General features: G+C 51.9%; 11 protein-coding genes across 11 annotated transcripts; 5 read left to right on the forward strand and 6 right to left on the reverse strand.

The window, feature by feature from the left end:
* Positions 1-506: 506 nt before the first annotated feature.
* Positions 507-2,186, reverse strand: BO66DRAFT_324000 (KilA-N domain-containing protein; the record flags this gene model as incomplete). The annotated part of the gene is made up of 5 exons (XM_025643824.1): positions 507-534; positions 594-1,479; positions 1,541-1,703; positions 1,794-2,040; positions 2,119-2,186. The coding sequence occupies 5 exons, from the start codon at positions 2,184-2,186 to the stop codon at positions 507-509; spliced, it is 1,392 nt and encodes a 463-aa protein (XP_025503485.1).
* Positions 2,187-2,962: 776 nt separating this feature from the next.
* Positions 2,963-3,812, forward strand: BO66DRAFT_392334 (uncharacterized protein). Its single transcript, XM_025647472.1, has one exon. It carries the CDS (start codon positions 3,294-3,296, stop codon positions 3,594-3,596), a length of 303 nt encoding a protein of 100 aa, XP_025503486.1. The 5' UTR covers positions 2,963-3,293; the 3' UTR covers positions 3,597-3,812.
* A 653-nt stretch (positions 3,813-4,465) lies between these two features.
* Positions 4,466-6,019, forward strand: BO66DRAFT_392335 (rho GDP-dissociation inhibitor). Its single transcript, XM_025647473.1, has 5 exons — positions 4,466-4,566; positions 4,666-4,846; positions 5,100-5,422; positions 5,482-5,530; positions 5,600-6,019. Exons 2-5 carry the CDS (start codon positions 4,756-4,758, stop codon positions 5,728-5,730), a joined length of 594 nt encoding a protein of 197 aa, XP_025503487.1. The 5' UTR covers positions 4,466-4,566; positions 4,666-4,755; the 3' UTR covers positions 5,731-6,019.
* Positions 6,020-6,727: 708 nt separating this feature from the next.
* On the reverse strand, positions 6,728-7,997 carry BO66DRAFT_439086 (serine/threonine-protein phosphatase; the record flags this gene model as incomplete). The annotated part of the gene is made up of 3 exons (XM_025651129.1): positions 6,728-7,440; positions 7,614-7,847; positions 7,982-7,997. The coding sequence occupies 3 exons, from the start codon at positions 7,995-7,997 to the stop codon at positions 6,728-6,730; spliced, it is 963 nt and encodes a 320-aa protein (XP_025503488.1).
* Positions 7,998-8,722: 725 nt separating this feature from the next.
* On the reverse strand, positions 8,723-11,522 carry BO66DRAFT_471894 (AP-3 complex subunit beta). Its single transcript, XM_025652911.1, has 3 exons — positions 11,381-11,522; positions 11,142-11,299; positions 8,723-11,066 (listed from the first exon to the last, which is right to left on the reverse strand). Exons 1-3 carry the CDS (start codon positions 11,418-11,420, stop codon positions 8,790-8,792), a joined length of 2,475 nt encoding a protein of 824 aa, XP_025503489.1. The 5' UTR covers positions 11,421-11,522; the 3' UTR covers positions 8,723-8,789.
* A 29-nt stretch (positions 11,523-11,551) lies between these two features.
* On the forward strand, positions 11,552-12,617 carry BO66DRAFT_99934 (uncharacterized protein). Its single transcript, XM_025653765.1, has one exon. It carries the CDS (start codon positions 11,857-11,859, stop codon positions 12,562-12,564), a length of 708 nt encoding a protein of 235 aa, XP_025503490.1. The 5' UTR covers positions 11,552-11,856; the 3' UTR covers positions 12,565-12,617.
* On the reverse strand, positions 12,510-14,320 carry nuf2 (kinetochore-associated Ndc80 complex subunit NUF2). The gene is made up of 4 exons (XM_025647474.1): positions 14,140-14,320; positions 13,815-14,075; positions 12,834-13,748; positions 12,510-12,784 (listed from the first exon to the last, which is right to left on the reverse strand). Exons 1-4 carry the CDS (start codon positions 14,242-14,244, stop codon positions 12,671-12,673), a joined length of 1,395 nt encoding a protein of 464 aa, XP_025503491.1. The 5' UTR covers positions 14,245-14,320; the 3' UTR covers positions 12,510-12,670.
* Positions 14,321-14,466: 146 nt separating this feature from the next.
* On the forward strand, positions 14,467-15,843 carry BO66DRAFT_375391 (translation initiation factor eIF2B subunit alpha). Its single transcript, XM_025645645.1, has 2 exons — positions 14,467-14,612; positions 14,681-15,843. Exons 1-2 carry the CDS (start codon positions 14,575-14,577, stop codon positions 15,690-15,692), a joined length of 1,050 nt encoding a protein of 349 aa, XP_025503492.1. The 5' UTR covers positions 14,467-14,574; the 3' UTR covers positions 15,693-15,843.
* A 2,016-nt stretch (positions 15,844-17,859) lies between these two features.
* BO66DRAFT_429205 (uncharacterized protein) lies at positions 17,860-20,840 on the forward strand (the record flags this gene model as incomplete). Its single annotated transcript, XM_025650441.1, has 7 exons — positions 17,860-18,002; positions 18,140-18,239; positions 18,801-18,937; positions 19,025-19,496; positions 19,895-20,052; positions 20,149-20,171; positions 20,270-20,840. 7 exons carry the CDS (start codon positions 17,860-17,862, stop codon positions 20,449-20,451), a joined length of 1,215 nt encoding a protein of 404 aa, XP_025503493.1. The 3' UTR covers positions 20,452-20,840.
* Positions 20,841-21,470: 630 nt separating this feature from the next.
* Positions 21,471-22,358, reverse strand: BO66DRAFT_100004 (uncharacterized protein). The gene is made up of 3 exons (XM_025641738.1): positions 22,197-22,358; positions 21,962-22,068; positions 21,471-21,897 (listed from the first exon to the last, which is right to left on the reverse strand). Exons 2-3 carry the CDS (start codon positions 22,009-22,011, stop codon positions 21,588-21,590), a joined length of 360 nt encoding a protein of 119 aa, XP_025503494.1. The 5' UTR covers positions 22,012-22,068; positions 22,197-22,358; the 3' UTR covers positions 21,471-21,587.
* Positions 22,343-23,194, reverse strand: BO66DRAFT_100040 (uncharacterized protein). Its single transcript, XM_025641739.1, has 3 exons — positions 23,021-23,194; positions 22,886-22,948; positions 22,343-22,814 (listed from the first exon to the last, which is right to left on the reverse strand). The coding sequence occupies exons 1-3, from the start codon at positions 23,095-23,097 to the stop codon at positions 22,547-22,549; spliced, it is 408 nt and encodes a 135-aa protein (XP_025503495.1). The 5' UTR covers positions 23,098-23,194; the 3' UTR covers positions 22,343-22,546.
* Between the last annotated feature and the right edge of the window lie 238 nt (positions 23,195-23,432).

The raw sequence follows: 23,432 nt of genomic DNA on the forward strand, positions 1-23,432 counted from the left end.
GAAAAACCACATTATAGGGGCATATATCAGGTATCCAGGAAGAAGGGGGATGATGAAAAGGTGCAGGTAAAGAACGAAACGAACCCAAGGCTTTCTCTCTGATCTCCAGGACCTGTGCAGGCCAATCTCCCCCGCCTCGACGCACATCACTCGCAACCAAAAGGCACAGCATTGGTAAGGAAATAAACTGGTTCAGGTACGGTACACATCAAGATGACCATGATTGGGGGAAGAAACGTGATTGGCAAGGGGATAATCGACCAAAGCCCGAACTCGGATTTGAGCGAGGGTAGCAAAAGTGCACGGAAAGAGGCTTCTCGCGGGCATTGCATGGCAAAAGTCGTCAGGGACCATGGCAGTTGTGAACATACGGTCAAGGAGGCTGTGGAACCTATGATCATGGCGGAGACAGGTGTCGGTTACTACAGATGCGGGCGTAGGTTGACATCACGAAGGACCTCGTGCGTCTTTGGCTCCACTCGTGATTGAGAAATGTATTAAATTCTTTAGATGAAGAAGTAAGGAATCGAGGCGCTGCATAGTCCAGTTAGTAATGTGCGATGAAAGACCGGGTATTGTAGAGGGGTACTAACGCAAGAGCAAAGGCAGCTGTAACACCAACAAGAGCACGATTCCGGACGCGCTCCTGCTTGAGCTTCTCTTCCAGGACCTTGGCGCGCTTCGTCCGGAGAGTGCGGGCTTCCTCATCTTCCTCATCCTCATCGTCGCTGAGAGCGTCAGTCTTGCGTTTCACGGCCGCCTTGGCTGACGATGGCTCGGCGGTCTCTGCCTGGAGCTTGACAGCTTCTTCCACCATTTCCTTGGCCTTGGCGATCATCTGCTCGGTATCAGCTGCAGAGGGTGCTTCGGGAAGAGTAACCGGCAACTCCACGGAGACGGTGGTCTGGGTGGTCTTGACATCGTCGAAGGTGTTGGCGGTGGTCTCAACGTCGACCTTCACCTTCTGTTCCTTCTCCTCCTCTTTTTGCTCCTCCTTTTGCTCCTCTTTTTGCTCTTCTTCGACATTGTCCTCAGGAATGACCCGACGCGCAATCTTGGAGGGTCTGGGCGTCTTCAACTTTCTAGGAGTGGGGGCCGGCTTCTGGTCGCTATCAACTTCGACGCTGGGCTGGATGGCTCTGATCACCGACTCGCTTTCCACGGTCGAAGCGGTCAAGTCGAGAGAAGACTGTAGGGTAGCATTTGCAGCGCTGGTGGCGGCAGCGTTCGCTTCCTTCATGGCTCGAGTTTGTCTAGGCTTCCGGGGCGAACTAGGTCTCTTGCTGGGGGAGGCCGAGCGTCCTCGTCTGAGACGGGTCGTGGAAGTGAGGAGGGTCGGGGCCTCGATAGGAGGCAGATCGAACCTGGGGGGAGGCGTGATTTGCTTCTTTGCAGAGGAAGGGCTCTGGATAATATCGGTGGGGTCAAGCAAGGCTCGGACCCAGTCGTACATCTGATACTCCTTGGCGAGCTCAAGAGCTGAGGAACGGTATCAGAGAGGCAGGCCAGGGATTGTTGTAAGGTGGTTCGAAGAACTTACCAAGTACAGGAGAGATCCAGACGTTGCCGGCAATCTCGTCTTCGCTCGTTTCAGACCGTGCTTTCAAGTACTCCCGCTCAGATCGTTCTTCGTCAAGCTTGGCCCAGGGGAAAGCGATCTTGAACATGCCCGTGGCGCTAACGTATCCGTCTCTGCTACGACGCTGGAAGAGACAAAGGAATCCACCCCGTTAACCATGGTTCCGTGACGTTCCGATTCTGAAAGGCTAAGGGCCTGGAAGGACGCGACTTACCATCAAGAAGTACGTCTCCGGGTGTTGTTGAGGAGCATGTGAAGGGAAGATTTCAGATCCTTTGAGATCACTGGGCAAGGGAGCGCGTAAGTGAGCATATTCAAAAGGGCCGAGGTTCTCTGGTTTGGTCGCATTGGAGGTGCCGATCTGGGTGGGCTTCACGGCAAGATTTGTCTTTCCCAAGCGACGGCGCGCAAGAAGTTCTTCGTCTGTCATCACAGAAGCACGAAGCAAGGTGCGTGTTAGTCTGGCGCGACCTCAGATCGGAGTGGAGTGGATATAGCAATGGTCGAGATCGGAATCGACGCTGCCGATGCAGAGGCACAACTTACAAGCAGGCGCTTCATCGCTAAGGATGAGCGGGTTGTTCTTTCTCGGCAAGGTGCGCACCATGATGAACGAATTGGATTGGGCGGGAGGTATCAATTTAGAGACTCGAAAAGACTCGGGCGATGGACGGTAGTGAGTGGGATGATGGATGGGGGATGCGACACCAAAGCGGCGGCCACGTTGCAGGCGCGTTTGTCGCCGCTCTCTTGTCTACAAATCGCGAGAAGAGAAGACGTCACCAAGACGAAAGCGCACAGGTGACAGACACGACGGTTTGGAAACCGGGCGGACAGTAGATGGGGTGTGAAGCTTGAAAGGAAATACGCGACAACCAGCCAGATGATAAAGGCAGGAATGGGGGTGTGGGAGGAGTCCAGGCGGCGCTCGGTCGATAAGCAGTAGCAGCAACAACAGCAGCAGCAGTCGCTAAAAGGTTAGGTTTCTCTAGACTCGGGAGTAGGGGAGGGAAAATAATCAAAGAATGAAAGTCGAGCGAAACAGGACGGGCGAATCGCTTCCCATCATTGCATGTTCCGCTGGTTACGTGACGGTTCCGCCCGGCTAATGTTACGGCGCTACTGCAGCATCACCGTTGAATCAACCAGTCATCCGTACCAATTGGCCCATCCTCTAACCCGAAAAGTAAGTACCAGCGCCGCCGGCTCATCCCCCGGTATCAAGAATTACAGAAAACGCCCACTACGTATCGATGCCTTGGCGCCTGAGCTAGCGCGGTTGTCCCCGTGACGCGCTTCTCTTGTTTTGGTTTGTTGGGCCTCACCTTAGTTTGTCGCGGGGGTTTTCGACTCGTCATCGAGCCACGGGATACATGGATGATTATAACACATTCGAATTTAGAGAGTTCTCCCGTTGAAAAAGAAGAAGGGTATAAGAACCAAAGAAAAGCTCTAGATAGCAAAATCCCTTGCCAGAAGTTGCCAGAAGTTCGGACATGGGGGTATGCATAAGGACATGCACCGAGCCAGGGCTGACACTTCGCTAAATTCCCTACCGTCTGGGGGAACTGACAGTACTCCGTATATTCGCTTTGTACTGGCTTCGCGCGAAATTCGTTCTTATCAGTCAAGCAGACCAGATTTAGGACAGTCCACGAGCCATGCGCACCATGAATAATAGCACTGTAAGAGACTCTTGTAACGGCTTCGAATGATGGCTAATCTACTTGCTTCCCTTCGGAAACTTAGGACTCTTTTAGCAGCAGGCAATATCTTTCTTACATTTGCAATGCTCAGCGCTTCATCCTCGATACAGACCTTGGTCCGCTCTTCCAGAACAATGCCGCATTCGGACATAGAACTCGCAGACCTGCTCGGGAAACATGGAACCTCGGCAACGGGGACTGTCAAAACACTGAAACTTGGATTGGTATATCCTCAGGGTAGAAAAGCTCGATTGTCTCTGAGTCAACTAATGACCCTCGGATGTTGGACTGACTGTATGAAGAGCGATTAGTGCGAGTACATGAAGTCTCCTAGGCTTCAAGTATCTCAGAGAATGTCTTCCCTCGAAATTAGATACCTCCAATAGTCTGCACAGTATGTAGCTCTTGATAAGAGCACCTTGGCACCTGGCAATCACGATCTTGGAACGGTCCTTCTGGCCCCTAGCGCGGCGTGAGATGATGACCATAGTGGCATGGACTCATGATACTAAGTAGAGAAGTCGACACCCAGAGTTGACATATACACCATTCTATAAATATGGACTAGGATTTCTGGTACATATTATGAGAAGTCCAAGGGTATATTTAGTTTGAGACTAAAGGAGCACCAGTGTTGATCGGCTCGAAAAGGAGCCATGTACTGTGCTAGGTACTGGCACTGTTACTGTACACTCACCCCACACTGAAGAGCTACACAGTGAGAAGAAACACAGTAAGCGCTTCCACCATGAAGCGGATAAGATCCAACAGCACCCCTTGTCCAAGCTTGGTTGCTGATTTTGACAGAGGTTTCATAGTGCGAGTAATGTTTGGCTAGGAATGTCTCATCTGGAGTCCTGGAACCTCGACTAAGACCGGGCAATCCTCATGTTGAAGGCCTGGCAAGAAAAAGGACTGATCACCTTCGAGGTACAATTTGGTAAACAGCCACCTTCTCAAGCAGTCGTCTTCTCTCGTATGAGGTCGACTACTGCGTGGCCAGCACTTTCATGACTCGGAATCGATCAATCAGGTAGGTACAGTACACACTGCCAGTGCTAGTGATGGTGATGAGTCTATGAGTCTGGCCCATCCGAGATAACTGTAGTACACATAAGTTAAATTTCTCCCCCTCCTGTAAGGCCATCCATTAATAGCCATGATTGTCCACCGCCTTTTCCTTCCCCCCACTTGGCCTTTAGTAGTTCAATTGGCCTTCCACTCCAAAACATCCCAAAACAATTCTCTCCTCCAGCAATTCCTGGCCTCATTTTAATCTCGGTGAGTGACCCTACTTGAAATCTCTTCGATTCCTGATCTTGAATTGGTCCTTGGGCTAATAAAGAAAATCGCCATCTGTGAGGCGAGCATCTTCCCCAGCAATTTACTTCTGGACACATTCTCCCATCCGCTATCCAAATACCCCACCAGAGCCACCAAAACAACCAAGTCAACAACACCATCACCACCATGCCTGAACACGAAGACGATCTCACTGCCACCAAGACCGAGGGCTTCAAGGTCGGCGAGAAGAAGACCATCAACGAATATGCTGAGCTTGGTATGTGTGATCATTTGTTCTTGATGTGTCCCTCTTCCTCCCCCTTTTGTTGTCACAAGCATTCCGCCCCCTCCTCTTCTTTCCTCTACTTCTGCCTCGTGGCCATTGACGCCGGCTTCCCCTCCCCCTTGCTTGATTACCCCATGCAAAAGACAAACCTGGCCGCATCGCGACTTCTATAGGCTTCTCCACAACATCAAAGCCATCAATGGTCTCTATCCCCTACTAACCATCCCTCCCTCCTTTACCATAGATAAGGATGACGAGGCCTTGAACCGGTGGAAGGCCTCGCTCGGCCTCAACTCCGGCACCCCGATTGGCGACCCCAGCGACCCCCGCAAGTGCATCATCAAGTCCCTGGCCCTGGAGGTCGAGGGCCGGTCCGACGTGGTGATCGACCTGTCCGCCCCCGGCGCGCTGGAGGGGCTCAAGGACCAGCCCTTCAAGATCAAGGAGGGCTCCACCTTCCACATCAAGGTCGTCTTCCAGGTGCACCACGAGGTGCTCAGCGGCCTCAAGTACCTGCAGGTCGTCAAGCGCAAGGGTGTCCGGGTCAGCAAGGATGAGGAGATGCTGGTAAGTTTTCCTCCCCCTCCTCTCCCTCCGCGCCCTAATTTCCTAATAACTCGTCACAGGGAAGCTACGCCCCCAACACCACCGACAAGCAGTTCTACGAGAAGAAGTGTAAGCCGAGCCAACTAAAACCCCCTCCCCATCATACTACTACAACCAACTAACCTTTCCATGAAACAGTCGCCGCCGAAGAAGCCCCCTCGGGAATGCTGTACCGTGGCCACTACAACGCCATCTCCAAGTTCATCGACGACGACGACCACACTCACCTCCAGTTCGAGTGGTCGTTCGACATCGCCAAGGACTGGTAGATCATCTTCGTTTTTGTTTTTCCTCCTTGTCTGTGTTCTCTTTTCCTATGAAACCACGATCAAAGATCCACCCCATCCTTTTTTTTGTCCCATGGGGCCAGCATAACTATTTCTTGCCAGTATTTACAAGCGTTGGGACGCATTTGTTCGCACACATCATCTGAGTGAAACCTATCCGATTTTCCATATATATATATTCTACTTTTCATCTAGAATCTCTCTTGTTTTTTTGATGGGAGGTTGGGACTTAGTGGACTATACTATACTACAACTATATATATATATCTGCATATATGAGTTGCATGCGAACCTTCCGTTGGTAATAGTGTGGAGATCCTATGGCCCACCTTACCCCCCCGGTCTCCGTCTAGCTCCATTTGCTTTATTGGACACACGCACACCTGACTTGGAAAACAACATAGTGGAAAAAGGGTTGAAGTTGGCGAGTAGTCTTGAATTGGTTTTTGAACTAGTTGAGAACTTATTCTCAAAATGTCTTACAATTTTTGTAACTAGCACTGGAACCAGTAACCTCACCAAGAGGTTTAGGCAGATCTATAGGCTATCTTTAGCCCATATATATAACTACTTGTAAAAGGTTGTGTGATGTTGCTGGTGATGACCCACGTCATTTGTAGTATGTAGCAGTATCTTGTCAGTTTTAAGACTGGCTTCCCAACTGTTGATAGAACTGTTCGCAACCCTCACCTCTGAGGCCCTCTTCTTTCCAGTATCAACTCATCTAATATCTCTTAAAATATCTCTTACATGACAGCACCTGACAGCGGTCTATAAATGCTTGAATATTTACCCAACTTCCCACCCCTGAGAAATCATAAATGCACAGAAAGGAGATAAGGGAGTGGGGGACAACCCAGAATAGATATATGTTAGAAGAAGAAAGTAAGAAAAAAAAGGAAGCAAAATGTTCTTAGACTAGACAAAACCAAGCAACATCTCACCACAAAAACACACGACAAAACAAAGGGGGGTATCATCACAGAAAGTAATCAATCACGGGGCTCTGGCCGTCCTTATTCTGCTGCGCCTGCTGCTCGCCGCGATGAATATCGTTCTCGGGCGCGGCGTCGAAGATGTTGAAGTAGCGCTCGCCGGTATCGCTGACCTCGAGCACGCTGGCCAGGTTGCCGCAGCGGTAGCAGTAGTTGGGGGCGCTCCAGACGGTGCTGAGGCGGTCGTCGTAGAGCACCTGGTACCCCTCCTGGCAGAGCTGGTGGGCGCGCAGGATGTGGGACATGCTGTTGACCTCGAGGAACTTGCGCACGACCTGGGCGCCGAAGGTGTAGCCGGCGCCGCGCGGGGAGAGGGAGAACTCGTCGCGCTCGGTGTCCGGGTCGGACCAGACGAGGTCGGCCATGGGCCCCTCGTGGGGGATCTCGCGGAAGCGGTCGATGATCTTGATCTGGTCGATCGAGTGGATCGAGGGCGACAGCCCGCCGTGCACGCAGAAGATCTGGTCGTTGATCACCACGCTCAGCGTCAGGAAGTCGAACATGTCCGTGAAGTAGTGCCACACGTTCGCGTTGCCGTACTTGCGCGCGCACTCCGTGTAGAACCCGTACGACTGCGTCACCCCCCGCGACTCGTGGTTGCCCCGGATCAGGTGCACGCGCTGCGGGTACCGCAGCTTCAGGCACACTAGCAGCGAGATCGTTTCCACGCTGAAGAGGCCCCGGTCGACGTAGTCGCCTAGAGTGAAAGGGGGGCGAAGTCAGCTTGCCATTCGAGTTGTTTCAAACGTTCACCGCCGCACTGCAGCGAATCCCTCTCTTTGCATCAGGCCTTCATCATCCCCTAACCCCGTTGTCTTCTCTTCCCCCACGAACTCCTCCGCGGGGAAAAGGGAAAAAAGGAAAACCCACCTAAAAACAAATAATTCGTATTCGGACAGAACCCGCCGATCTTGAAAATCTCAATCATATCAAAAAACTGTCCGTGGATGTCTCCGACGACCGTCACCGGAGCCGCAATGTGCACAACATTGCTCTCCTTCATCAACAACTCCTTCGCTTTGGCGCATATTGCCTCGATAACGGAGTCTGCCAGTAACTCTTTGCGATAGAGTCTCTCGATGCACTCATCCAGATCGATACTCGCTACGAACACATAGATAAAAAAAAGATGAGTATGATATTCAGTTTAGAGGGGACAAAGGCGAAATTGCCTCGGCACGGGAGGGTTTTGGGTGTGGCGGCGTAGCGCAAGAAGCGCAGCAGCGGGGAAGACTTACCCGGTAAACCAGGCATTTTTGGGAGCAGGTGACCCGTGGAGGTCGGGTTCCCGTTTCTGATGGTGGGAGCTTTTCTCTTTTGTCTATCTGATTATACAGCCAAGGTGAGGCGAGGCCGGGGTCTTTTGTTTTGAGAAAGTAAAGTGGTTGGGAAGGGAGGGCTGAGGCGGATGTGGTCGTTTCGCGTCCGTCTCTCGAAGATTAGGTGTAAACGGATGGTCGTTTCGGGCGATCAGTTCTCAGTGACGGTCACAGAAGAAAAGACGCATAGACTGTGATATAGGTAGGTCGATCGAAGAAGGGATGTGTTGAATTTGGAGGGAGGTTCCTGCAGTAGCTCGCATCGTGGCCGACAGCTGAGTCTACTGGAAGAGCAGCAGGGACGGAGCGCGCGCGGGTCACAACCTGGCGAGCGACTCGGAGTCTTGGACGCGGGTAGGCGGTAAAATTGGCAGGGATGTGCGATCAGCTCACTCGCAGCTGGCTTCAGCCATAGCCAGACGGATCCCAGGAAGTTGAAAGCGAATGGTCCGATGTTTGAGGCGTGATCTCTTGAGACCGTCTCAGCCTCGCTGTGAGGGAGGATTCACATCTTCCGCCGTTCTGCCACAGGACACCGCCTGACTTGTTGTCGTTGTATTTCCCGCCAGTTGACTAAAATCAGCGTGGTTTGTTCGGCTATCGCAATTGTGTTGTGCTTCGTGGGACAAGAGGGAAAACGAATGTCAGAGTGGAAAGCAAGGTTTGAATGGTATTTACATGTTCACAAAAGTAAGCTCTATCACTACACGAGAAAGTGAACCGGCCATCACCGTTTCAAGAGTCCTGTCGTCTGCGCCCGGTCTTCAGAATCGGTCTCGTCCTCTTCCTCTTCCGATTCGTCCTCTCCAGTCTCTTCTTCTTCCGTCTCCTCCTCATCGGTCTCATACTCAGAGTCAGTTACCTCCTCTTCTGACTCCGTTTCTTCCTCACTCTCAGACTCCGGCTCCTCTAGCCACTCGTCCAACGTCTTGCCTTTCGAAGATGCCCCTCCTGGACGACCGAGCTGTGCCTTCTTGGAAGACGAGGCGCTCTGCTCATGCTCCTTGAGAGCCTGATCAAGTCGCTCGCCTGCCGTCATCGATGCCCGTCCGGTGGGGTCTGGCTTGACCTCTGATTCCCGAAGGCGCGGGTCGGGCTCTTGCCCGGCTCCGACCCAGTCAGGAAGGTTCTCATAACCCTTGAGTCCGAGCATGCCCGCGTCCGGCCCGATCACAAGGGTCGAGGAGCCTATCAAGAGATCCTTACGCGTCTCGGACGGGCTGGGGGCATGGGGAACAGGTTTGGGTGCGAGAAGAAGTAGGTTGGCCAACTGCGTCATCGAAGGAGACGCAAGGAGAGCCTTGTAAAGTCGTGCTCGGTCGCGAAGATCGTAGGAGGAGTCGTATCGGGCCAGAAGAAGGATATACCGCCAAAGCAAGGCTATCTGGTCCTCCTCGGGCTCACTCTTGTGCTCTTCCTGGCCATTGGTTTCAGGCTCTTGCTCATTCGGAGTGTCGGCCCATTCATTGATGATTGCCTCCTCCGTTTTAGCTGGTGGTTGCGTTTGTGGCTCTGGCTCTTCCTTAGGTGGGTTCCGTAGCAGATGATGGAGATAGACCTTTGCGCCGAGAAGGACAATCTGCTGCTTCACGGCCTCGGCCTCGTTGGCGAAGTCCTGAACCAGGATTCGCAGGACATCGGGAGCAATATTTCTTTCGAGTTCGGCACCGGCAAATTCCCCGACAAGCCACACAATCGTAGCTCTTGCATCGGGATTGCTTGTCAGTCCCAGATGCTTTACAAGCTGAATGACCGTCTTTTCGTGCGAAGGAGGGTCTTGCTGGATGAGATGACGAATGACGGTCAATGACTCCGCTACCAGATTGTCATCCTGGCTCGTGATCTGGCTGAGCAAGACTCGCAGGCAGTGATTTGCAGCGCTGGTATCAGCTTGCGCACAACGTCCTATCGCGCGTACACTTTCTCGGACCATCTCCGGGTTCGTGCTTTGCGAGAAATGCTGGAGCTCGCTCAGGATCACATTCTTTAGATGTTGTCCACAGTGGGGAAATATTATCGTGAGCACTTCGAGCTTCAGACGCCATATGTGAGGCGGATCGATGGCATGAACCAAGAAATGCGTGGCATACTTCGTGAATGGCTTGGGATGTCTCAAAGCCACGACCACGATATTGTAGAGCGCAACATGCTGCACATCTTGGGGGCTTCTGAGCAGAGCGATGAGCGGACCAACAGCAGCTTGAAGGTACTCGGGCGTGCCGAGATGAAGGAAACAGCGGACAACACTAACGATCACCGCCGAGTTACGATTCTGCAACAGCAACAGACAAGCGCGCAGGAAAAGTTCCAAGTCCGGATCCAAGACCGGTACCTCATCCAGATCGGCCTCGTTCTCGTCCGTCACCTCGTTGCCATTGTCGTCATCTTCGTAGAATCCTTTGGTTTCTGTCGCGCGCTTGACTTTCTTGGTTTTGCGAGGAAAGCACTGCCGGGCGTAGAAAGTTAGAAGGCGCAGCGTTGCAAGCTGGCTCCACTCATCCATATCAACCAGCTTCTTGACAAGGGTCCGGTAGTGCTTGTGGATCAGGTCAATCCGGTCGGGGCAAACCTCCAGGAACGCAGCCACAGCGGGCCCCAGGACAAAGTACTGGGAGTCCCCGAGCAACGTTGTGATATAACCAACCAACTGCGGCAGGGAGTTTGGATCCAGACGATAACACTTCGGAATGGCCAATGCCGCGGCCTTGCGCACATGCGGGCTCATATCCCCGCATCCCCTCTTGATAGCAAGGGATACAATCTGACTGATGACCGGGACTCTGATCCCAGCCATTGTACGAAGCGCCATGGCGCGCGCATGCGGATTCTGGTCTGTAAGCGACTTCTGGATGGCGTTGATGGACAGCAGCGCAAGGTCCGGTTCCGTCTCCGCATGGTGGACCAGGTAGATGTAGACCAGCTTCTTAACCTCAAAGTTGGCGCTTGCTACATTTTTGACAACCGCGGAGAAGAAAGGCAGTGATGGCTCGGCTCGGTACATCAACTTGAGTGCTCACAAAGAACAGGGTTAGTCATTTATTTCGGTGATTGCGGCTGGTGGGGAGGGTCTGGTCCGTACTGTGATCACCCGTCGCATGCCATCGAGGACTTCGCGGTCACTCCGACTATCCAATAGTTTCTTGATATGCGAGGCCGTCAGGTTGCGGGGAGATACCCCCGTGCCGGGGCCTCTATTCAAAGCTGCGGACTGCGCTGCTTCGAGGGTGAGCTCGCGGGCTGTTTGACACAACATTCCGGTCAGTCAGTCTACTTAGGCAGCGAGGACAATTGGCGGAATGACAGTCGGGCGGACAGTACCTGTTTCCAGCATGGACGAGATCCGTGAAATGGTCTCCATTTTTGCCTCCGAAGCCCGTCACGGGAAGGCGATAATAGACGAAGCTTTTTTGGAAGGGGACACGCTCCGTGACGCAGAGCTAGAGAGAAGTTGGGTGCTCGGTGATTCTCTGGCGGGCAAGCCGAAATGACGATTTGAGGTAACGTGCTTGGGCTAAGTAACTTAGTTATCGATTGGGTGGATCCACCCTTCAAGCTTTCCCGCGCACGTACAGTAGGTCAGTAACAACTACTCTGTACTCCGTACCTCATTCCGGTCTTTATCCCCTCTCTCTACTCCGTACATTAACGTCCCAGCTCGACGTCTATCGGTGTCTGACTCACCAATTGCCAAAGTGATATGGCAGTCAAAACAGCCTCTTCAGCTCGAAGGTGCTAGCAAAGCGGGACAAAGCCTTCGTCCAAGTGGCTGCACTTACAGAGCAGTCGGCCCAGCCATGGGCTCAACCAGACAGGTATATTCTACCGGCTCTACTCCCGACTTCCTGCAATCAGTTTTACAACATGACTCTATCTCAACAACCCTGATTGTATGCTCAACCAGGGATCAATTTCTGACCCGATTGCTCGCTGCTACTCATCCAACCAGGGGAGAAGTCGCTGGGCGCCATCACATCTACGGCAAAACCATCGGACTATTGTCTAGATCCAGCCGGGTTAGAGTATTATTCTGCCCAACTCTGGAGAATCTACGCGCTTGCTTGTCGGTAGTAGGGTCCCAACGTATCCCTCAGGATGAAAAGGAATCACACGAGCAGACCGAAGCACGGCCTCTATTGGCGGTCCTTGATTCCCTATCTCTCCATGCCCCAACCACGGAATTCTCCGCGCAAGGCCTGTCCAGAACCTTTGCAGCACTCGCAGAAACCTCCTTCAGAGCAGATATGGACCTTGTGCTCTGCGAATGCCAAGACTCAACGAACCACGAAGTCTCACCGTGGAATGCACAGGTGCCCATGCTGAATAGTACTGTGCGTGTCTCAGAGGAAACCGCCCTCTTTCGACGAACTGTACCCGTGAAACGAGTCGCAGAACGTTGGTTCGAGTTCATTGAGAAAGACTATGCCATTGCAGGCACCGTGGATGATGCACGGGCTAATGCTCAAAAACACACTGAGATAGAAGAGGACAGAGATTTTCAATAATACCCAGTAATGAAAGACTCCCACAATGCAATATTTGAATCATACGGGTATCCTAGAACCAATCCATAAACTCCCGAAATCGCGCCCCTGACAGAATTGCCTCAGATCATAAACATTTTTCCATATCAGTGATGTAAAGTTTGATATGCGACTCCAGCTTCAGGTATTCGTCATGAGCGCCTTGGATCTCGCTTTCAATGTTCTCTTTGAGATCGGCCATCTAGATAACGGTCAGTTAAGCACGGTGACAGTTAGAGGTGATGACTGACCTTCTTTTCGGTCTGTTCAATGCGGATTCTCCGACGCTCCATGTCGCGCTGTTTGTCTGCTCGCTCCTCGCGAAGTTGTTTCTGGATTTCCCGCAGCTCCTCCATGCGGGCCTGGGCTGCCTCGGCCTTTTCTTGCGCGTTCTTCCGCAGAGCCTCGATTCTCTCGTTCCACCGCGTCAACTGTCGCTGCAGTAGTTTCTCTGTCTGCTCCACTTCCCTTACATTGTTACCTCTTTCAGAAATAGCTTCTTTGTTTCTAGAAGCTCTGGACTCTTCCTCCTCCTCTTTCTGAAGCTCAACGGATATATCCTCCAGGAGCTTCACACATGCCTGTACATCATTGCTGACAACAGTGAACGTATCCGACGAGGTTTGCAGAGCTCTTGCCCGCTTCTCCATGGCGTCAATCTGCGCTTTCTCACGATACAAACTCTCAGAGAGTTCAGCTAGGGACGACTGAAGCGAGGCGGGACTGTCCATCACGTAAGGTCGTAGTTTCTCGACCTCCTGCCGGGTGCGCACCACCCTTTCTGTCTTCTCTTCGAGCTGTGCCTGTCGTCTGGCCTTGTCCGCCTTGACACGCTCCAGTGTCTCCGCAACTCGCTCCTGGTTCCGTCTCAATTCGAGGAGCCGTGCTTTCAATTCATCGTTCCTCCGGACTTTCTCCTTGACCTGCGCCTCGTTGGCTTTCAGAGTCCGGCGCATCTCCTCAAGACGCTGTTCCATCTCCTGATTCTCGCCGTAGAGGGTATCGATGCGTGCTTTCGTCTTCTCCGCCTTGTTGAAATGCTCATCGATCACGGGGGTTTGCGACTCGCGGAAGCGCACGAAATTGATGAGATAGGAAAAGATCTTGACGAGACGGTCGTGGGTCGGCTTGGTCAGGTCGGTAAAAGTAAAATCGTTGACACCGCACTGGTTGGCAGTCACAACAGTCAGTCAGAAGTCACAACCGGGAGGGGGAGGGGGCAAGATCGGTACCTCCATCATCAACCGCCGCAGACCGGTGAAAAATCCCATCAAGTTGCGTGTATCCGTGGGCACGATATCCGGATAGTCGCCACAAACATCATCTGCCGCGGCGCGCATTGCTGGTTCCACCGTTTCGCGGGTGTTGTTCATCAGGAGTTCCGCAAACCACTCGAAGACCATCTGAATCTGCTGCGGGTTCGGTTTGATCAGGTCGGCGGCGGTGAAGGGTATGCCGATGTCGTTGATACATCCTGCAATCTCTTTGTCTGGCTACTGAGAGTGTCAGGGCACGAATTCACTAGACGGGGTGGGCGGATTTGTGATATGCACTCACCAGTCGCATCAGAGCATCGTTTTCATCTTCTTTCTTGCGGCCGCCTCTGTTGTGGTGCTGCTGGGAGCCGTGGAACTGTTGACTCATTCGATGACCGTAAGACATGATGCAGAAGAACCCTCTCCACGAGGCGACGCCTAAGTTATTCGTCGGAGAAGATGTGATGCAAACGTGGTTGTCGTGTTTCGGCTGAATGTTATGATTGATTGTTTACAGTGAAGGGCCTCGCATGGCAACCGGAAGCGGACTAGCGCACCAGAAGAGGGGCAGTATATACAAACGATGCAAACTTACTCCACGCTTCCCTTTTTCGATGACTCTGCGGCGAAGCGACCATGGGACAATAATTGTTACGGATAATTGCTGCACGACAGCTTCCTACGGACTTTTCAATCCATCATTCCTCCAGAGCTGTTCAGCGCATCATCAGTCATCATGGCAGCTGCCACTTCCACCTCGGCGAAGCCGTTCGAGTAAGTAGTCAACCCTGACGACGCCATGGGAAGCCCATGCGGCCTTCGAAGCTGCTAACAGTCGCCAGCATCGTCGCGACGTACAATGAGCTGCTCCGCTCCGATCCAGATCTGACCATGCCAATCGCCGCTATCGAGGCCTTGGTGCTACTCCTCACACACTCCCCCTCCTCGACGATATCAGAGACGCTCGATCTCCTGGAGAAATCCACCGCACACTTAAAACAGTCGATCCCGAACCCCATCGGCCTCTCCGCTGGAACCGATCTTTTCCAGCGATACCTGATCACTACGCTACAGAGACCGGGCCAGCTCGGACCCGCCGGAGACTTCAATGCCATCAGGGCGCACCTGCTGTCCAACGGCCGGCTGTTCATCAGACGTGCGAAGGAAAGCCGAGACAAGATTGCGGCGTTCGGAAGAGGCTTCGTGCGGGACGGAAGCACGGTCCTGACGAACGGTGGCTCCAGAGTCGTGGCCTCGCTGCTACAGCAGGCTGCCGGTGAGAAGGGCGGCCCGTCCGCCGTTCGATTCCGGGTGATCTACGTGCTGTCCCCGGCCAAGGGCGATGTCGAGGGCTCGTCGGCGGAGCCCGAGGGCATGGAGACAGTCCGCGCGCTGCGTGAGAAGGGTGTCCCCGTGGCCACGATCCCGGAGTCCGCCGTCGCGTACTCGCTTGGCAAGGCCGACGTGGTCATTGTCGGTGCGGAGGGTGTCGTGGAGAACGGCGGAATCGTGTCGAGAATGGGCACCTACCAGATCGGTCTGCTGGCCAAGGCCATGGGCAAGCCTTTCTACGTCGTGGCGGAGAGCCACAAGTTCGTCCGTCTCTACCCGCTTGGACAGTACGACCTGCCCATTGAGCAGCGCGTGATCGACTTCAAGACCGAAGAAGATGTCGCCGACGAAGCCACGCAGCAGCAGCAGCAACAAGCACAGCCCACACCCAACGTCAAGTCGCCGGACAGCTCGGACGTGGTTGATTACACGCCTCCCCATCTGATATCCGCACTGATCACAGACAGCGGCGTCTTGACGCCAAGTGCGGTGAGTGAGGAGTTGATTAAGATCTGGTTCTAGTTTATGCTTCCCGTGCCCGATCAAGAGAGTTGCGGCTTGTGGTATCAGTTGAATGAAGCGGATTTTGGCGTTCTAAGGTCATGATATATCCCAACGCTCAAGGCGTTTGTCGGCTTGGAAAGATGGTGTGTCTCGTTGTTTCTAATCAGACAAAAAGTACAATAGATTTGTGACTACATTGTATTGTGTGTCTTTCTTCTGTAACATGATCTGGACGTGCGAAGTTCTTATCATCCAGTCAGCCGCTCGCCTGGTATCAGAAGCTGCCATCATATCACCCCTCATCCCATGGTGACCCTTTTAGACTGAGTTGATGGTCTTGTTCGAGCAATGACACCCCACGAGCTTGCAAGACAACAATATGACGAGCACTCGGCTCGATGCTAAGGACAAAGAGCACATAAACCCACTGTGGATACTGCTACATCCCAATCTGAACTATCATCACCAATTAGCATACCATACGTACTACGGCACGTGTATCTGAATCTCGTCTTGTTCACTATAATAGCACGGATAGTCCTCTATACATATTAACAGTGGTAACTGGAGGGGTCTTCCATAGTCTTGCGTGCTATGCTACTATTTAGTCTTACAACCCACAAATCAAACCTCAGATCAAACCATCTTCATCATCCTCGTCTGATCCCGTTGGGAAACCTCTGTCCCATCATCCAACCTACAACAGTACAAAACACACCAACCCTCTCTCGAGTCCCCAGAGTCCACCGAGGTTACCCAGCCCTTCTTCCATCTCATCCCAACCAGCCCCAAAGAGTGAAAGCCAAACACCCACAGACCCAGAGCACTACAAACAGCACAACCACCCACCAACCCCCAGCAAAGCCCAAATCCAAACCTATACTGTAGCTAGCCATCCTGCACCCCCACTCACAATCCGGTATCCACTGCCCAACTTTCTCCCCGTCGCACACAACCCCTCAAAACAACAATCCCATTGTCCAGTTATCCCGTAGCCCAATTCCAAACCAGCCCATTGATATTCCCGTATCCGCAGCCTGAGACCACGACCGACATAGAAGGAAGAACGAAGAGGGGGGGTCGCAAAGATAAGACTTCTTCCACCCTCCCCGCCTTCAAGGCAACAAAGAGGTTGAACAAACCGAAGCCCTGCCCCTCATTCCAGGCCGGAATTTACCTTCCCCCTCCCCCCTCTCTTTTTCGCGCGCGGTTATTGATGTAGATGTTTATGGCTGCCTGCATGTGTGTGTTGCGGAGCATGGCAGATGTAACCGGTACAAAGTGAGAGTTAGTCGCAATTTCTTGTTGTTCATTTAAGAATTCTGAATAGCGCTGCGTGGGCGAGGTTGGGAAACGGTATGTATGTATACGGGGTCATTAGGTAGATCGGTTGTAGCGGGAGTTTGATATTTGGGTATAGCCTGGAGGTGGGGGCAGTGGGGTTTGGTATCCGTTGCGAATGGGTGGGAATTTGGGGTTGAGTTTTGATAGTAGTGAGGCTGTTACAATATTAGATTGGTCCTTTTGCAGAGGATGTGAGGTGGTTTACGGAAAATGGGAATTCTGGCACTGTGAGGTACCATATACCTTCTAGTGGTGGTTATCGGGGATTCGGGCGTTGACGGTTACATGGTGTATGTCTCCGTACATGAATTCGAGATTAAGACCTGACACTCGAATGTGCCCTTTGGGGGCGATAATCTGGTTTTGATATGGATGGGAACTACGTTGGAAGAGAAGGGGGTTGTTGACCTATTGACCAGCAGGCAGGGTGTTCATAAAGGATGTAGTCGAGATGGACATACGGGAGACCTCATTTGCTGGTTGACCTGATCCAACAAGCCACCTCCATCTTTCAGCTGTAAAATCTACTCCCTTGGGTAAAATATACACCACAACCATAAGCTCCCATGACCCTCACAGGCTTTTGAATTGGCACAGTATAATAGCCTGTGCAGTGAACCGTATCTGGTCCACGTAGCTGCTCATCTTTCGGCTGGATTGACGGTCCACATATCAGACAGACAATGCGTCAGCAGATTCATATGAACTTGCTACCAGAGTTAAGGATAGGCGACCCAATAGCGGGAATGCTTCCTGACTAACCACGAGATTAAGGTGCAAGTTGTTGATGGCGTAGCTGCCCTTATCAGATCTTGACGGACTAAGTACTGTACCATCAAGTATGAGTGGGAGCCTGGAGGCGAAGATTGGATCCTCCAACCCCTCATTCCTCGGTGGAGACCAATCAGATGGCCAACATGAGGCCAGAGAGCTGCCTGAAGCTGGAGGGCTGTGCCTGTCAATGACCATGCTTGGTGGCAGTTGGTAAGAGCCTTTGCCTGGGATACTACGCCTCCAACCGGTCGAAGCTGGCAAGGGCTTGTTCAACGTCAGCAGATGTATGTACCCAATGAGTTCAGATGTCAACCGCACCGATTGTGACTACTACTATATACATATAGTGGACCGGTGGAAAAAGCGCCCGGTCAGAAGAAGTCGGATATTGCATGGCCACATCATATGATTGCAGCTATGAGATCACCAGTACCTACCGACAGTGCTGTATGAGCACCGGCTCGCTCCAGTTGCAGCTACTGTACATACATATACAGTACTAAGCAAAACGGTAAGGTAGGCAATCTTCTAGAACATGGATTTAAATCTCCACCAGTGGTTCGTATTGAATCGCAACAATAGCGGACGGGGCAAACACGTGCGTGGCTCATTAAACCATGGGCGAAGGCCCCCATCCTCGAACCGTGGTTTGGTTCTCTATTTCTGTCCCGCCTACTGTTCCTGCCTCCGAGGGTTCCGAAGTTGATCCAGAGTACATACTGAGTAACATGTAAACTCGATTCATTATATCCAGCCAAGTCACCAATCATCAATGTGACTGTCGGCCTACAGTGAGATACTTACACTTACATGACATATGACTTACACCTTTACCTCGATCGAAAAAGCAAACCGGACTTGTCCCGTAGCTGAGCCAGTATCTCCGAGGCTTACCGCATTTACTGCAAGTAATAACCTTCCATCCTATTGCGAACGAGTTCAATAACAGCTTGAGACAGGTTTTGAATCTCTATTTTACCACTCCAATAAAGACTGCTTTTATTTTAGGAATTCCAAACTCCACTTGAGTCCTCAACTAAGCACCACCCAACAATAATTGCGCACCTGGCCAGTCCATTCATCCAAGCCCGCCGCCGCCGCCGCCGCCCACCAGCCACCATCGAATACTTCGTTGTTGCCTATGAGTACAATTTCGGACCCAGCTTCTCATCAAAACCGTTCCAGTCCGAGTCACAGCATAGATGACTCTCCACCTGAGATAACTCAATTAGATCAAGCCAATTTACTATTCTGGCAAAAGCAAACCTATTTCCCACTGAAGACTCATTAGCGCATCCCCCCAGAAAGAGAAAAGAGGAAGCCACCGCCCCCATTGTCATCATTGTTCAAAATCAATCCACCATTGTCTATCATTGTCCCCGTCAACATCGCCAGAAACCTGCTGCGTGTACAGTCAGACAAATGGGTGCAGCGTCAATGGCAACAGCCAGCACCAGCACCAGCACCAGCACCAGCACCAGCACCAGCACCAGCACCAGCACCAGCACCAGCACCAGCACCAGCACATCCTTCCGACCAGAAGAACCAAGAGACGAAACCCGATGGCTAGTGCAAGGGTCGTCCTCTTCTTTCGGGTTGAGCTCCCATCCTGGCAACGCCACTGCTGCCACTGTTACTGCTACTGCTAGTGAAAAGAACGACACGCACGACTCGTGGTCCATAAAACGGTTCCTCAGCCGCCACGTGAGTCGTCGGTATCGGGTTCTGGAAGGGGAGCCGAATAGATTGCGGAAGCGATGTACCCGATAGCTTCGAATTGCAGTGATGTATTTTGAGAGGCCCGGGGCATCTCCATGTAGACTTTGGGTCATTTAGATCCGGAGTTTCTACTGGCTTTGACCGGGATTTTCTTTTTCCTGCGCACTTGGGAAGGGGGGTCAAGTTCGTTTTGATTGGAACATTTTGCGATCTCTGCGCATCTTCAGTAACCACTTTGCTGGTGCCAACAGTGTTGATTCATGTCGGTTGAGGGTGGTTTGGATATCGAATTGGGTCAAGTAGTTGACTGCCGCAAATGATGTTGACGTCATTGGTTAGGGTTATCCCCGAGGAGGGGAGTTATCTTATCTATTATTTAGTAGGTAGGCGTGAGGTGGAGTGGCCCTTTGGCTTGGGTTGTCTCGACGCTGTGCGAGCTTCTTTCATTCTGTGTGCCTCCACGTCTTGGGAGAGAGCCCATACACAGAGTGGTGCGGACGAGGAATCCGGATCCAGCAGCGTACAAGAAGATGCCCAGCCAGTGAGTATGCATGCTGTCGGGAAAGGCGCTCGAATCCAAGACGTGGCGTCCGATGCTTGAACGGTTTTCCAAGAGCTGCTCTAATTCTGATTTTAGCGTCACGGTGGTCGATGGCGTTGGTGGGTTTCCTTATAATGAAAAGTGCAAGAATCCAGCTACACGACCGGACTAACACGCGAAGCATTCCCAGCAAGCATCTTATTGGGGCATCTTATAGTCATGGCTACAGGGCACAAGCAACTGGTAGCTACCCTTCTTATGCTGGATGCCAGCGCACCATCCAACGTGGTCCGCTACAGCCCATCCCGGCAATTTAAGCTTAGCCTGACTCTGGACGTAAACCCATTGCTAGCTACTCGTAAGGCCTGCGAACAACGAAATACAGTCTGCCATATCTAGTCCCGCACGTACCATGACCACAGACCTAACCCACAAGTATCTTTTTCAAATACTGCAATAATCAAGTAAGAGCGGGCTATTGTACAGTTCCGACCCTGTGCCGATCATCGGGCAAGTCCAGAATAGACTAGATATGTGGGGTTTGTTGGGTTGTCTGTGCCCTCCAAGACGGAGTGCACTAAGTATGAGTATAACATTTGGCGCTGATTGTGTGGAATGATCAACAGCTCACGTGGCGGGTTTGTGGCTGAGGAGGGAAAGCGAATCCCCTTGGCTTCCAACGGGGCGAGGAATGATCGACATCCTAGATATGGAATACTGTGTGCTCAGTATCAAGCTACGTGTTGTGTGTCTTTTGTAGGGTGGCTGAGTACGCAAGTGGGTTTCCTGGTTGGTAAGTCAATCAGTCCAGGCACACACATTAATGCTGGCGTGTCTTTGGTGGAGAGGTTGTTTTGTTGTTGCCTGTGTTCTGAGCCACTGTGCTGAATCGCCACAGTAGATCTCATGTGATTCCAGGGACTGTGGGGGTTGTTGATCAGCCGTTGAGGGATGGAAGATCAAAGATTTCAAAGTTGATGATGAAGGGGGGGGGGGTACACCTCTGCCCTACATTTGGGCGCATGCTTAATGATTAGCGGAGGGGAGGGAGAGGGTCCCTGCGTGGACAGGGCAAACAAACACCCCGGGCCCGATTTCCTTATTCCCTGCGAAGATCAGCCCGTTGAACTTAGGCTGATGGTGTCCTGCAGTGCTGTCGTTGAGTTGACTTTTTGGACCCTCCCCTCCTCCCCTCCTCCACTCTCCCCCCTTCTTCCCCAACAAATTCTATCATTGAAGCAAGGTATAACAGTACTGTACATTTCCCCACACGGGAAAATAAAATGACTTTGAGACCCCATATTGTAGAAGCTGGGCCCTCGTTTTCACGATGCAGTATGCACATAATTAGACACTTCTTCGCCACACGGTCCATGTACTGTACATGTACATACATCTCAACGGCATTGTCACCGCCAACCCTCCCCGCATATTGGGCTGCAGCATGAAGTCACTAACTTAGCGGCGTGTAAGCTACCTAGTCATAAGATGCTCTCCAGAGACAGATTCCACTCACCCCATGCAACGGCTGGGAGCTACTGAACCGAAGCAAAGAAGGTTGTCTGGTCTACAGGCATATACCCTTGCTGACCTCTGTAGTACAAAGCTAGTAGATCTGTGATCCAAAGCAAAAAGAGGGATGGGCAACTGCCAACACCTAAACCCATCACAGGATTTCTGCTTGTTTTTTTTTTCTGGTTTTGACTGAGAATCTCAATCGTAGAAGTGGCCCACAGTTTGGTTGTACCTAGTGATCGAAAACCAGAAGATAAAATTACTCCGCCTATTATCAACGATGATCGCGTCGGGTGCGGGTGTGACTTTTGGTTGGTGTAAAGTACAGTACTCGAGGTAGAATTTTGTTAGCGGCCGAGAGGCAACTAACTACCTAGTACTCAAGTGTACTTACTGATGTGCAATCGTCCATGATTCTCGCACAATGAATGGGTCATCTCTCATGTCGGTCTCTTTCTTATGGGTGCGTAATTTTCAAGGTGACGGATTCCATGCATGAGCCTGGGGGATAAATCAGATTGATCGCGCGCGCGCGGACTGAACCCAGCCGGGAGGGAGGGGGGGCGGCATTGCGAAAAGCTCGGATAGTGCCTTAAAGAACTGATTGATCAAAATAAAAAGCTCCGTACCATGGTCCTGGGAGACTTTCCCGCGTGTCGTTCCTGATTGCTAATTTGGTTTGGCATTTTTCCCTCCTCCTTTACCCCTTCCCTTCGGCGAACAATCCAACAATAAAATTACCCGGCCCATGAGAGGCTTTCTGTGGCGGGTGGGATAATTTCCGACTGTCTCTCCCACCACAAGCATGCAAGGTGGAAATGTGGAAATGTGGGTGAGATTAACCAGCGTGCTGTGCTGCGCTCCCGTAGTCGACAGTACAGTACACCGTCTCGGCCGGGTTGCAGCGATTCTACTCTTTTTCTGTATCTCATTCCCCTCTTGGTCCTCTCCCCTTCCGTCCGTTCCTTTCTCCCCTCTCTTACGGTGGACAAGGAAGATTAGTAAGACGGAATGTCTCACCTGTTCCTTCCTTCGGATTGGGATCTGGCCGGGTCTTTTTTTTGGCTCTGGGGAGGGGAAGGGGATGGTAATGTGGTTCAGATGCAGGAACACGGTGATCTGCTATTGATTGATTTGCATTGGCCGTGGGGGGAGGGAAAAGTTCGGAGACTGGGATCTGTTGGGAATGATGTATTGAGGGGTACCTACATACAGTGCCTTGACTTTCCTCTGACAGGAGGGGTTGTCTTATCACTTAAGGTTACTACCATTTCAATTGCTTTTGCTCGATGGTTGAGGCGGGAGTTCTAGTACCTACGAGGAAGATGGGCATGACGACTTGAAGGGTGCGCGCACAGTAATTCGCACTGGACAATCGACACTGGATAAGATCTCAGCAGAGCCTGAGGGAGGGTGGAAACGCCGCTCCGATAAGCGGATCCTTCAGGCTTACCGCTGGTCAGCCCGCGATCCGACTCGGGGACTTTTTGGCAGCAGAGTGGGCAATGAGCTACTCCATGCTCTAGGCATCAAGTGATGACGAGGTATTGAGTATAATCACGGACCGGTCGGGCGGTCGGGCGTGTAGATTTGAACAGCAGGTGGATATTGATTCCGTCACCAGTCACTATTAGAAAAAAAATGAATCTATTTCAAAGTCTCTAGGAGTTTGTTCATACCTAGCGTCATTGAAGTTTAGCCCTCGCCAAAGGATCGGTGAAGTGAATCGAGTGAGCCACTGACGCAAGTCGATGTTGGTGTTGCCGAGGACTCAATCTAGGGAAAGGTTCTAAGGATGTTAAGGAAGTTAGACGATGGACACTCCCACCTTGATCGGCACCTCATAGACCATTCTACGGAGTACA

The sequence above is a fragment of the Aspergillus aculeatinus genome (genome assembly GCF_003184765.1).
Source record: "Aspergillus aculeatinus CBS 121060 unplaced genomic scaffold BO66scaffold_27, whole genome shotgun sequence".
In the NCBI taxonomy this organism is placed as follows: domain Eukaryota; kingdom Fungi; phylum Ascomycota; class Eurotiomycetes; order Eurotiales; family Aspergillaceae; genus Aspergillus; species Aspergillus aculeatinus.